This window comes from Thunnus maccoyii, chromosome 12 (assembly GCF_910596095.1).
Source record: "Thunnus maccoyii chromosome 12, fThuMac1.1, whole genome shotgun sequence".
Classification (NCBI taxonomy): Eukaryota; Metazoa; Chordata; class Actinopteri; order Scombriformes; family Scombridae; genus Thunnus; species Thunnus maccoyii.
This window is the reverse complement of record NC_056544.1, coordinates 17,772,542-17,787,691: the sequence shown is the minus strand read 5'-3', so window position 1 is coordinate 17,787,691 and position 15,150 is coordinate 17,772,542. Positions and strand designations below refer to the sequence as shown.

The window sequence follows — 15,150 nt, the reverse complement described above, 5'->3', positions numbered from 1 at the left end:
AGCCACAGCATGTAATATGACCACAGGCTTTATGTATGCACAATCATATTCACTAATTACAGGCCAAATAGAAGAATCTATTAGCACTATTTGTTTATTTGAATGTATTTGTATATAGCTTTCTCACGTTTTAAGTGATTTCCTGATAAATAGCATGCGTATTTAGAGGTTTTGATAGCATTATCAGCTCAACAACATACTCAGTTGCCATATCTACCCACTGCTCCTCCTGTCTTACACCCCCTCCTGTGCAGCGTGCCAGTCTCCCACTGTTACCTAACCACAGGCTCTGTGGGTGTGTGGGAGTGGGGCTAGTGGTCAAGACTAGCTGGCCACTGGCAGCACGATAATGTGACTGTTGGTATCACAGAGGCAGAGGTATGTGGGAGAGAGCTGGCCAGTGGTACTGTGGTGGATCGTGGGCTGTATAAGCAGCACGTGTCAGAGTATTGACTGGGCGAGACCCACATTTCTGCATATAGCGTCCAAGTTCGGAGGCTGGGAGTTTAAAACAGATTCGTATACATTCATAGCAATGGTATTTATTTGTTGCAACAGTTCTCATAAGTTTCTGCACCATAAATAAGTTACACTTCTTTAAAGGATCATACCAATGTTTCTGCAAGTGTTTCTGTGTATACTAGAGCTGTTTTATATGATTGTAAACTGAGTATTTCTTGATTTTGGACTGTTGGTTGCACAAAACAAGATCTCGAACATAATGGACAGATTAATCAATAATGAAAATAGTCATTACTTGCAGCCCTAGTGTACACTTCACATCACTACTGGCCATTTATATGCAGTTTCAGATTTTTTTTTTGCCCATTTCCTTCCAGACAACCACTGGTTTCCATTCATTTGTGTACAAAGTCCAGCAGTAGAATCCTAAAACTTTAGTTGTGTTATCCATCACACTCCATTAATTATTGTCACAGCTACAATATGATGTAACTGACAAAGTAAATGTTGACTGTGATGGATTCAAATATGTTTTTTATTGAGCAGATTACTTCCCATATAGATAACATTGATTTAGAGCTGAAACATTCTATCGATTGGTTGATCACTTGATTAAATGGATGAATTGTTTTAGTCATTTTTTCAAGCAAAAATGTCAAACACCAGCTAGTTCCAGCTTGTCACTTGTGATGTTTTTCTTTGACTTTTGTGATTGTAAACTGAATATATTTGGGTTGGTTGCATAAAACAAGCTATTTGAAGAGATCACCTTGTGCTTTAGAATATTTGTGATTAAGACATTTTTCACTTTTCTGATATTTCGTACAGCGTAATTGATAATGAAACTAAGCAATATTTGCAGCCCTTCATTGATTTGGAAGTCACTCATTTTGACATTAAATTAAATTATTCCTTACACCTTATTCCATGTTTCAAAGTCAGTAAATTGATTTTCATATTGTACTGAAATAAATGAGAACCAATGGCTGCCTGGGAAGTCAGAAAAATATATTTAAATAACTAGAACACAACAGCATGATGTGCAAAACTGTTAAGTGTGGGTGATTTCTCCTAAAAACATGAATAATCATTGATATGCATATTAACAGGTAACAGATAGTGACAGACTGGGGGAGATTTAAGTGTTTTCCACTTAAGCTATTTTCAGCTGCTTTCAGTGGCAACAATGTGGACTTGTCAATGTGAGTCAGTGTGGGTCCCAGAGGCCCCCATCTCAGCACTCCTCTGTGAGTCAGTGACCCCATTTCACTCAAGACAGGAAAATTAATAACAAGGAGCAGCTGCCTCATGGGAACTTCAAGGGACTGAAAGTCACAAGCACATACAAGTGTTAGGGCACGTATAGTCACACGCAGTGCAAGCTGGTTCACGTATGTACACACAACCTGAGAGTCGTATATAAATACACAGATATACACATACAGATGTTTCTGCTGCGTGGAATAAACTGTAGAAGCAGTGCAAGAGCGTCTAGAAATAATGTGAACGTCAAAGTTGAGGGCTGAGTAGTAGAGAGTCATTATACTGCAGGAGCACAATGTCCACAGTTCAGTAGAATCAGCTTTCTGTACCCAAAAAAGTTGTTTCACGACAGAAAAGATTCAGATGCAAAAAAATTAGAATAGTAAAGTTGCTTACACCTCAACAGCTGCACAAATCAGTCCTGCGACAAGTTTTTTGAATGAAATGTTGCGAGAGTTCAAATTCAACATTTGTGCAAAAATACTCCTCTGAAATATTTAGAAAGATTTGAGAGACTCAGATCATTGATTGGTGATCGCTTTGGAAGAAACATTTTCAAGTACAAAATAAATAAAAAATGAAAGGTAAATATTAGTTATTTTCATTGTTGATTAATCAGCCCTTTTTTTTAAAATAATTGATCAATCATTTGGTCAAAATGGTGAAAACTTTCCATCACAATTTCTCAAATACCCAAGGTGACGTCATCAAACTGGCTTTTTTCGTCCTACTACTCAAAGACAACAAGTTTATTAACATGAGACAAAGAAAAGCAGCTTAACTGTACAACTGAGAAGCTTGAATTAGGTAATGTTTGACATTTTTGCTTGAAAAATGACCATTAACGATGAATCTGTTATCAAAATACTTGGCGATCATTTGTCAGTAGTTTGATGGATTTATTCACTAATCATTTCAGCTCGTTTTCAAACATCAAACATTTTCTTGCAGCTTTCATTACATTTGTTTAGTTGTTGATTTGCACATTCATCCTTTCATTATGTAACATCAAATCCAGCACACCTGCAAGAATGTTTCAAACCAATTTGCATTATTTCTACAGGCTCATGCTTTGCTTTTACAAGTTCTCAAAAGCTGTGCATCTTATTATTAGATTATTTCCATTATCAATTAATTTGTCGGTTATTTTTTACAATTAGTCTAGTAATTGTTTAGTCTATAAAATGTTAATATAATATAAAGCAGATAATATAAATATAATATAATATAATGATAATATAAAGCAGAAAATCCTCACATTGGAGAAGCAGGAAACAGAGAATGTTTTGCATTTTATTCTTTAAAAATGACCTAAACGATTCATCGATTAGTTGATTGACAGATAGATTCATTGACTAACTGTTTCAGCATTATTTGATACATTCAGAAAAAAAAATTGTAACTGTTGCATCTGTTATTTTCGTTTCATTCATTTCAATACTGAAACTGATGTGATATTCATATATACTGTAAGTCTACTGTGGCTGCAGCTGTAGGCAGTGAAAGGAGTTATGTGAAGTGTTTGCTGTAGTTTGTGTAGTTAGACCAGTCAGGCCAAGGTGACTTCACAGCGCTCTCGTTCCCTCCCTAACCTGCTCTTTTTCTCTTCATGAAAAGCACTTTTAAAAGCAGGTTGCCATGGATACTGCAATCTCTCTGACAGATTGCTTCCAATACCAGAGAATATGAACCATGCCATAATTCATCTGTCATTTAATCATTCATCCATCCAGGTTTCTTTTCTCCCTTTCTATAAAACCACACACACACGTGCTGAATGGATTTTTATAGAGGTACTGTATATGTGAATAAATAATACTTTACTATGCCTTTAATGTAATGAACATTTTAAGCTATAGTCCTGAGACAGTGTGTGAGTTTCTCTAATCAAAATATGATGATTTATTCAATAATGTGCAGTAAATAGTCATGTTTAAATATGAACTACTGTTAATCTTTATTCACACTGTCATCATGACCACAAGCGTTTCTCTCTACCTTCGGATGTTTTTTCCATGTTTGCTAGTTATTACTTGTTTGTTTTTATTGTGCCTGTGTTGCGATAAAAGTACTTTCCTTAACTTTGCGGCCTTTACACCATTTGAGTACATGATCCTGGCCACCATCACCGCCAACTGTGTTGTACTGGCCTTGGAGCAGCACCTCCCTGGAGAGGATAAGACCCCCATGGCAAAGAGACTGGTGAGGACAAAATCTGTTTTCACATCCTCAACACATAGAAAGTTTTCCGAGCAAAGTCATTGCGAGATGCGCATGCATGCAGAGGGGTAGAAAACAAACAAGAATGACTGAGAAGAAGCTGAAGAGGAAGTTGTTTTTGTGCGGAAAATGTTCAGTAACCCCAAATGGAAACTTCCCTTTCAGTTAAGAGTGCAGAATTAGCTATTTGTATCCTTCGATCTGGTCAGAGCAACTGATTTTAATGAGGCATTGGATAGTTTTGTACAGAAATGAGTGAGGAAAGATGAAGTTTTAAGGTAGCTCACACTGTTATTAGAGTATGTTATTAAATTTCGGAAACATGAGAACAAATCCCACATACAAAATTACCTCTAAATAGTGTAATTTTACTGGTTTCCAATTATGTTTTTGTCTAAATCGTGAAAATGTCCATATATAATCTATCATGACATTGTGGTAATGTGTTTTCTAAGCCTCTGCTGCGTGCACATCTACAGGTGTAAGACTAAACTATACAGTTTATAGATGTTCATGACTATAATACTGTAGACAGTGTTAGTTTATAGACTCTGCTGACTTGTCCTTGTACATTATTTCCACAGGAGAAGACGGAGCCATACTTTATTGGAATCTTCTGCTTCGAGGCGGGGATCAAGCTGGTGGCTCTCGGTTTTGTTTTCCATAAAGGCTCCTACCTGAGGAACGGCTGGAACGTCATGGACTTCATAGTTGTGCTCAGTGGGTGAGTGACGTCAGCTGGTCGTCCCTTAATGAAAACGATTGTTTTAAACGCTGTCAGCAGATTCCTAAATTACTACTTGCCGAGCACACTGGTAAAAATCTGCTTTTGGAAGACAAATCAATATCAGTAGTTGCCTCCTGTTCTGCAACTATTACTTCATTGTAACTATATAACTTCTTCAACATCTCTGCGCACTCGGACATGACTGTGAGCCAATGAAATAAGAGCAAAGCAAGTGCTTGCTAGCAACATCTAAACTTCCGTCATAGCTTTCCTCCTTGTTTTGCCTCTGTCTGGACGCATAATAGACATTTTTCATAGCAGTCATTCCTGGAAACGCACAGGTCTAACTAATAAGATTAACGATGGCTCAGTTCCATTAAGAGTCCCAGTGAGCCATTCCACTGAGCCGTCATTAACATTATTAATTACACCTGTGCTTTTCTGTGCTTTTCGTGCTATGACATGTGTAAATCCTGTGAAAAAGATCTATTAGACCACTGTTAAATGAGGATTACAGTGTAATTCTGGTGTTATTATTGACGATGTTATAAATGCTAGGTGTTTTGAATGTTCAGCTACCATTAGCTTTAGAGGGAAAAGATGCTATCCTAAGATCCTGTCTTCATTACCCAGCTACATATAGGTAGCATTAAAAGTGTCACTCTACATGGCTGCATTTTACCACATTACCTTTTGTATTGGAATGAAAACTAGAGAAAAACTACTGCATTTTCAGTACTATCAGTATTCCTGTTGAGTTTTTTTTTTTTTAAATTCATCTTTAAAGATACATTCAAGCACCCTGCTACATCCCTGGACTCAATCCCTCGTCCAAGTCTTACAAGTGATTGGCCAGGAGCTTGCCTGTAGACAGTCCTACTGCCTCTCCTTTTCAAGTTAGCTTCTGTTCCACTAACTTCAACAATACTGTATTTTCTCATAGATGGTTAATTTTTATGCAGGGTTTTTTTTTTCAGCTATACTTGGTTTTTCTGTCCACATTTCTAAGCTTAATTGGTATCTATGTACTGGAGATGTAGTTTGAGAAGCTCTTTTTTAAAAACAAAGATAAAACGATGATTTTTCTAGCATTAAACAAGATCTCCAATGATTTGTATGGTTGATGGCCTATGTTCCCTAGGGAATACAAAGACCTAAGTAGTAAGTAAGTCCTTGTAAGACTCTGGCAATGTCTGAGAGACTAAATTAAGCAATAAAAGCCAGTGGAACAGAAGACAACTGTGGCACAGAAGAGGAGTTGGGGGTTATATGGCCAATAAAAGAAGCTACTGTATGTTAGCGGCCAACAGCTGCTAGGTTGTGAAGGTCAGTTGCTTTGACTGTCTTTTCCATCTTGTACAAACACTATCCATTATGTGTTTGGCTCTTGAGTAGCCTTGAATATTACAGTCTATTCCACCAGTAACATCCCCATTGTCACTATACACTCTCCAGTATACTCAGTCTTTGAGCAATGTTAGCTACTGCTAACAAGCTAACAAGATGGAGGGACAGTTTCTCAGTGGTCTGTATTTGAGATGTTTTGGGCCTCTGCTGGAGGCTGGCTTAATTACCTAATAAAGGTTTTACGTGATCCAGCAATATGCATTTGATATCATGAGAGAGACTTCTGGGACAAATATGAAAGATGGTTAAAAATGATAATGGCCCCATCGTCCTCCCAGGTACTTATGCTATACTCATACCAAAATTATAATTTCACAATTGGTCATCAACACTTCTAAGCTTCCACCAACTTTAAGGATAATGCTGGCATTATTCTATATTTTTCTTATGGTTAACAAATCCCTATAAGAAGACTAAAATCGACAATGTGTTAGTACATCTCTCAACACTTTCGGACTTCTGAGTGAAGGCCCATTAGTTCCTACTGAAAACGTAAATCTTTTTTAAAAATGGATGACAAATATAGTTTAATTTATTTAAATGCTCAGTCACTTCATGAAACAGCTGGACACTGTATTTTTTTTTTGATCAAACGTTACTCAAAGAGAAGTAAATAGTGCGTTTGTTTGTTATTTAAATTAATTGTGGGTTTTGATTTTTTTAGCTTTGTAACATTAAGATACCAAATGTAGCTTCAATAGAGTAGGTTTGTGTACATGTATGTGTGTGTGTTTGGAGGTATGCCTCCAAATGCTCTCTTTTAATTTTGAGTTTGGTTGAACTCCATGATGAATTACAAACTTGACTGATTGTATGAGAGTAAAAAAAAAAAAAAGTTTTAAATTAAACCTCAGCAGCTGATTTTGCAATTAGTTTTGACAGAATTCATTTTACGTTAACCAGGCTCTGGTGCTGAACCAAAAGATTAATTTCAGACACTGATTGTCAAGTTATGTTGGTGCATTCATGCATGTGACGCTGCTTCTATCAACTCCTATCAATATATTTGCCATGCATGCACATACTGCAGTTTAAAGGCTGCTAATCCCTAGACGCTGTACCTCAAGTCTGACAATATTGCCACATGTTTAGCAGCTGTTTATTGTTGGTGTGTTGATGTGATTTTTCTCTGTAAGCACATACATTTATACACTACATACAGCCACAGGAAAACACAACACATAAATGCAGGAAAATGTGTGTTTCCATGGCACAGTCAGTCTCTGCAGTCAGCAATAGGTGGGTGGATAAGTGGATTGGCAGTTGTGTCTAAAACCTGCTTTGGTTCGCCCCCAGGACCTCTGTGAATTAAATGTGAATGCAGCGCTGGAGATGTTATGCAAAAGCATAGAAAGAATGGATAGATGGTAGAGAGAAAGAGAGAGGAAAGAAGAGGGAAAACAAAAGGGGGGGAGAAAGGAAGATGGAGAGACAGACCAAAAAAAATACATAATGAGACTTTGTTCCTATAAGATTGGCTTTATGAATTAATTGCGCAGGAGTTAACATCATTGTTACCGCTGATGTGCTGTTTATGTCTAAGTGTACAGTATTCTGCGTTCAGGGAAGATTGCTGTTGGCATGTTGACATCTCATTTCAACCTGACACCCACATCTTTCTTTTTCTCTGTATCTCTTATTTCTCTGTCTTTCTATCCCCCCCACCCCACCCCCCACCTCTCTCTCTCTCTCTCTCTCTTTCTCTCCCTCTATGCCTCTTACATAAAAGGCATCATGTTTACAGACCAGTTAGTGCCGGACTGAGTGCTGAACAGCTGTGTTGTTGACAGATTTTACAGAATTCATGTTCTCAAAGTGTTCAGGTCTTTGAAAAAAAAATTTAGTTTAACAGCTGTTACCTTAACAGCTTCATCAGTGGGATACGTTGAGTTTCTCTCATTAAGCAACTGTCAAGTTTGCAACATATAATTTTGCTTTCAATGTCGCAATAAATGGATCGTTAGCCACAAGAAACAAAGCAGTGTTGGGTACAAAGTAACAGGCTAACTTTTGTGTCACTAATTAGTCACAAGCTTTTGACTAGTTGTGGGTTCAAAACTGTTTTAAATTGGAAAACACAACTATGTTAGTAGTTTCCAAGCACTGCTTTCACAAAAAAAGCAGCAGTGGTGGTTGGCTTGAATTTATACAATGGATTCCAATGGTGACACATTTTTATGATGGAAAAAACATTAAAACATCTACAGAGACTTACAGAAACAAACTTTGCCTGCAGCATAATCCATTTCTCCTTTGTTCGCTCATTGCTCATTATGTTCTAGTTAGTATTTCAACAATTATGGCTAAATACGCTGCTTGTGTGTTTTGAATTTATGTCTTTAATTCTCCTGTGAGAACTCATCATATCAGGATCTATTGAACTCTAAGATGACAGTTGCAGTTTTCAGAAGAAGGAAACAGCAAACTTTTATCAGCCACCTTTAAAGCCTAGATGAGAGTTACCAAAAATAGCGATTTAGTAGAGTATCACTTTAAGGCCAGTGGTGCAAAGTTGTGCAACAGTGCAATGAAGTGCAGGGAACTCATACTGTATCTAGCGAGCTGTGGTGTCAAGTCAATTTTATTTATACAGCCCAATATAACAAATCACATATTTACAGGGCATTACAATCTGTACAGCAATATCTTCTATCCTAAGACCCTCAATTCAGATTCAGATTCAGGGGAAAGAAACCTCAGGAAGAGCAACATACAGTAGATGTTATGCGTCAATCATCCTTCTCTTCATATTTAGTACCAAAACATATGGCAGGAATTTGAAAATGTGTATCTTATAAATGTGTGTGTGTGTGTTGATCAAGGATAGCATGACTTAGAGCACAGATTAATAAGTTCTTTAGTGGATGGAGGTTACCGGAGAACAGTTTGAAAGGTTTTTAGTTAAGTTTATCAATGCATTGTAGCATAAATGTGGAATTTCTTTTCTTTCTATAGACTCAACTGTTGAAGTTAAGCTCCTGTAACACAACTGAAATCGTGTCACTTACAGTATGAAATGCACAAAGTCGTCAGCGTACTCTCTGCAGCCCACAGATCATCTTGCCCAATTTCAGCCACAGCTGGAATTGGTAACTGACGACCTGGTTTCCTGCCACCTATCTGACACATTTTCTGGTAGCACATATGCTGCTCTCTCCTCTCTTTCTCTTACACACACACACACACACACACAGGCAAACACACACGTTCTGACTCTCTCTCTCACTCTGGTGGCACAGTACAAGTAAGTCAGACTTAAAAGAAAACACACATGTGTCAGAGGCCGGTTGGGAATAAAATCGAGGCCACTGGGCCAGCGCTGGCGGCATTCATTCCATTTCATATTAATGAATTGCTAGAAGCGAATCTGCTGGGACTCTGAGCTCAATTAAAATCCTTAATCTGAGTGAAGAGTGTGTAGCAAAAAGGACCACAGCTAGAACAACCTACTCACAAACCAATTTAATTCACTGAGAATCCTAAAATGGTCAATTATATCCTGCGGCAAACAGATTGACACAGGTGGACTTGATGCTTTGATTAGCAATAAAATGTCTCCCAGATGACTTGTACATGAGTGTTTGTTACCCAATTTATAAGGCCGCAGGTACAGATTGTAGCCAGTGAACTTGTTGCCTTCATGTTGTTAGATTAGTTCTGACAAATCCTACATCAGACCTAAATGATAATGATTCCCAATTGTCCCTGCATGCATACCTGTGTGTGTGTGTCAGCTTCCCATCAGGTTGTATGAAGGGTATCAGTTTTCCCTTGTTGCCCCAGTCTGCTGTCCCTCTTATGGAGTGTGACACTTTGCTAAAATTGTTGCTCTTTAGACAGGATGAATAATACAACTTGGTGGGAGTTGGGAGTGATTCATTAGCCATCTGGCACAAAGACACAAGACACAAGAGTGAAACTTTACTCACTCTGTCTTAACATGCCAAGCAGCTTTCATCTGTAGCATTCATGTGTGTGTACATGTACATCACCCCCAAGTTTCCATCAAGTAAAGTGAACAAAGCTGTCCGTGGTACGTTACCCAGAACCCAAAAAACAGTACTCTAAACACTAGTACTCTCACACTTAAAAACTACCCTCTGGCTCCACTTTTTTCTGTGTATCTGTGCATTTGTGGTAATTTAATTAAATGGGACAAACAAATTTAATTAAAGCAAATGTAAAATGACAGTTTTTGTGTTGTACTCTTTCAGAAATGTAAACAAAAGCCGTTTTTGCCAACTGATATCCAAACACACCTAAGTTCAGGATGAATTATCAAGAATAACATCAAAAACATTTTGTAGGATGAGAAAAAGAGGAATTTTGATATAGATATACTCAAAATAATTTTTAATGTATGTTTATCAGAAACCAAGAGGAGAACTGAAGAATTAACTCAGAGAAACAAGTCGAGTCATTTTTATTTGTACAGCACTTTGCATACACAACGGCAGTTCAAGGTTCTTAACATCAGCATAAAAGCAATTGAAAAGGATAAAAATTGTTTTAAGGCAAAATTTTAAAAAAATGAACACCAAATCAAGCACACACACACACTCACACACACACGATAAAAAAACAAAACACACACACACACACTCGGGTAAGAAATTGACCAGTCATCAACCTGGGAAAACAGAGAGGTTTTAAGTTTTCTTTTAAACGTTGAAACAGTAGTGACTGATCTCAGGTCATCTGCATCCAGAGTGCAGGATCAAAATAACGAGACGCTCCCTCTGAACACCTGGATCTCATTCTGGGTACAGTTAGACGACAACTACCAGTTGTCCTCAGGAGTCTGGTTGGACTGTAGCCAGTGAGCAGGTCAGCAATACACTGGGAAGCCAAACCATTAAGTGCTTTATAGACTATCAGCAGAATATCGTTGATTCTGAGCTGTACTGGGAGCCAGTGAAGAGATTTAAGATCTGGTGTAATATGTTTATATTTGCATGTTTGGGATTAGATTAGAACAGGATTAGAACTGGAAGAATGTATTTTATTTAAACTAATATCTATTATAACTATTTTGACACAGAGCCCACAATTTTGCAATTAAACTAAAGCCAACTAACCTGAGGGACTTTTCGGGCCTCTGCTTTGCCTGGTTGGTAATTCAATCTTGTGTACGTGTGTGTGTGTGTGTGTGTGTGTGTGTGTGTATGTCTCAGTGTGTTATTTATGCAAGATGGTTGCTATATAGTCTGAACTACCTCTACTGTATGTGGCACATGATTGGTGTCAGCACCAGTCCGACTGCACATCTATAAACTAAAACTTCAATCAAATTCCAGATGCATATTTTAGCCCAAAGTGTTTCTAATCATGTCAGTGACACAGTTCAGGAATAAGAACTGCAAGATCTCGTCAGCATCGTGAGTATAGTGCCTGTAGTTTTTTTAAGGAGTGGCCTCAGCTCTAATTTTGTGCTCATAATTGAACTGAATAAACAATAGCTCACAGTCCCTGGTGGGTTTTCTTTGGGAAAACATACACCCAGCCATTTATTCTATGACTAATAGTGAATAAATGCCTCTTTTTTATGTGATCCAGTTTCAACAGAACAGTACTAATGTTGCCACTAGATGCATGATTTATGGGTTTTTTTTTCCAGATTTAATTCAAAGCCGCTAATTTGTTGACGGGTTATGTTGACATTGTTTCAGCTGCACATTACCATATGCAGAGCTGAGCTGAAATGGTGAGCAACGTGATGCTGCTGATTACTGTAGTTTTTTGGTGGTGTTCTTAGTGTAGGTGGCGGTGTGTGGGAGAGGCTGCATTCTGTGCATGTAATGAATTCAGCCTCTCCAGAGCCAGTTTGGTACAATACTGTGCAACAGTGCTTCAAATAAAGAGCCAACTAGGAAGAGATTAGCCTCTCAGTATGAAGAATAACTCAAATAATTGTTAGAGGGTTGAATCTGTAGAGTGTGTGTAGTTATCCTATGTGTTTCGTGGCCTCTTTACTGTACTAGAAGCTCTGGTAGTGATGATATCAGTATGATATTTTACATATTTCCATCTGGATTAATGTCATTATGAATGAAGTTTCACTCCTACAAAACAGGATTTTTTCTGTAGTGCTGGCGAAATGCAGGATCAGCAAGGCAAGACGAGGAAATGTCATCGATATCAGAACGATTCATACTGAACACAGTTTAAACACAAAGTAAACACACTTCAAAAGAATAAAAGAAAAGGTGAACGTGTGTACAAATTTAGAGGCAATCTTGATGTACAAAAAGGAAAAGAAAATGGAATAAGCGTAATAATAGGGTTTTAAGCTTTGAAACACACGCCTTATTCTCTGGTAGTTTGTTTCATGTGGTGCAGATGACCTAAGAGGTCTGGTTGTTTCATATTGTACAAGCAGCTGAGCAATATATTTTGTGACATTTAGTGATTTATACGTAAGCAGTGAGATTTTTAACTCTATTTTGGAAGCAAATGTAATGTCTGAAGGACTGGTGTAAGATTTTCTACTCTCTTTGTCTTTGTCAGCAGTATTCTGAAGGAGCTGCACTTTGTTTTTATTTTTTGGGGGATTAAACCAGGAAATAGATGATTCAGTAAACTGATTGAAGGCATGTATTCGTTTTTTCTAGGTCAGCTTTAAACGTCAGGATTGGGTCGCACCAACTATTTCATCAATAAGTTTATGTGTCCCTTTTAAGTTCTTAGTAACTACAAGCTTCTTTCAAACTAATGATTTACTGAATTGTGTTATTATTGTGTTATTTTGGTGAAATGTAGTTTAGAGATCTTACCAGTCTACATCATTATTACAGCATTTTGATTCATACAGTATTCCTTCTTTTACTCTTTAATCCAAATGAGTCATACAATAGCAAGCTAACGTTAGTTTTGTCTGTTAACAACAGTTCCACCTGGCAGTTATAAATATTTAATTACAACTAATTTCTATGTAAGTACTACATTGTCTGGTGTGACCTGTTTTATTTTAGAGATGCTTTATTCTCCAGTTGAGGCTAAGTTTAAACTTAGGAAGAGCTTGTGCAAGCCAACTTCTGTATGTTTTTTGGCATTTTATACCTGTATTACACATTTTATTGCAATTTATTATGATGACCACAGGGTTGCCCCCTTTTTGTCATATTTTTATGATGATAAAATAAAAATCTTGTCAAATAATTCATACTTTATTATTATTATTATTATTTTATAATTCATAAAAATCCTGACTTGTTTTGAGGTTGTAATTGATGCAGAGCTACACGAACACTAATCTTTAGCCTGCTGTGGACTACTGAAATCAGTTACTTCACTTACTTCAGTTTTGTCACCACTGAACTGGAGTCAGTGGTGGGACAAGCAGTCATTGATCTGGTCAATGCACTGAATCAATTTGTCAACAGGATGGAAGTCTTCAGAAGCAACTGACATATAAACTTGACTATCATCTGCATAATTATGATTGGGAATATTGTTTCTGTGAATAATATGACCTAGTAGAATCACGTTGCGATGAAATAAAACAAGACCAGATATTGAACCCTGTGGAACCCCGTATGGAGTCTGTCATTGTTAAGACCTGAATTCCCCAGTAGAGACAAAAAGTTCTTTAATTGTAAATAAAATGTAAACCAGTTTAGGACTGGTTAGTTGCACACAGATTTCTTGTCTGTCCAGTAACATTTTGTAAATGCAAATTGGTCCATAAAGTATCTCAAGCTGAAAGACTGCAAAATTGTGGTGTTTCAGCTGAATTTTGTCTTAGACAGGAAAACAATTTCTAAACCAAACAAAAGAAAATGACCTCTGTGTGTTTGTGTGTGTGTGTGAGTGTGTATGTGTGTGTGTGTGTGTGTATGTGTGTGTGTGTGTGTGTGTGTGTGTCTAGCGATGATTCATGAGCTACCACAAGCAGACAGAATATTTGCTTTAATTTTGAGTGAGCCTCCACTGAATCGTTGTGCTCAAAGTGCAGCCTTGAAGGAGCTGTGCTGCTGCCTGCCTTTGTTCAGAGTGTTTGGTTTGAAGGCTATTTCCACAGACTCCCACTCCTCTGCTCCCGCGCCGTCTCAGTGTCTCTCGCTGTGTCATTTCTTTGTCTGACACACTCGCTCGCTCATTCACTCACTCACTCACTCACTCACTCACTCACTCACTGAAGGACATTTACATGCACTGTAAAACCCAATTACTGCTAATAACCACATTCAGGTAATGGCAATTGTTTCGTAGCTTCATTAGTGCCTTGAAATAAGAGAAAGGAAACAGAATGACTTCATTGGTGTGTATTGTTTGTCTTGTTGATTAATTTACTTTAATTTAATTTGATATTCCACCACCACTAGCTGTGCTGCTGGCGGTGTGTAACTCTGACACATGCACAGAAACAAGATGCAGAAATTAAGAAACTAGACTAAGGTTTGTACATGCCATAGTAATTTGTAAGGTTGACATGTATGTTAATCGCCTATATCATGTTCAAAACATAACCTTAATCTGATTGAATAATAACTTAATAATAAGTATACATATAATAATCAATTGCAGTAATCTGAGTATTGTCATAATCTCATTGTAATTGAATTATTCGTGTGTTTGCTAGTGTGTAAAGCAAGCTGTAGGGCTCACGCTTGTCTGTTACATTTTTTACATATTAATTTTTTAAATTGAATTACTTTATTGCATTTTCAATTTGTCTGGAAAACATTTTGCATTTGTTATTTTTTAATGTGCTCAATAAATAAATTTACTTGACCTTTTAGCAAATTTAGAGCATTTAGTTTGCTGTGCTAAATATTTGTGTTGATTTGTGTACCGATGTCTTCTGGAGAAGAATAGTTTTCTCCATGCAATTGGCTCATTAAACCTTTAAAGGAAATAAGCTGATTTCATGTGATTGGTCATTATTTAAGCTCACCCCAAATTCACCTGGTGATACAGCATCTTCCAGCTGATAATATAATCGTCCTGCTTCAGCCAATTTTCCCGATTGCACCACTTTGCAGGATTTTGCTTGAACTCTGGTCCCAAAAATTGCCAAATTTGCAAAAACAATTGTACTTGCACCCAACTTCAGGAAATTAGATGCATCA

At 37.3% G+C, this 15,150-nt stretch overlaps 1 protein-coding gene across 6 annotated transcripts in view; it reads left to right on the top strand.

Annotated features, from left to right (window-relative positions):
* The window catches only part of LOC121908148 (voltage-dependent R-type calcium channel subunit alpha-1E-like), a 58,752-nt gene that overhangs the window by 10,007 nt on the left and 33,595 nt on the right, over positions 1-15,150 (top strand). For all 6 annotated transcript variants that reach the window (XM_042427913.1, XM_042427915.1, XM_042427914.1 and 3 more), the window contains 2 exons: positions 3,822-3,927; positions 4,530-4,669. In XM_042427913.1, coding sequence (XP_042283847.1) covers positions 3,822-3,927; positions 4,530-4,669 — 246 coding nt within the window. The remainder of the gene's footprint in view (positions 1-3,821; positions 3,928-4,529; positions 4,670-15,150) is intronic.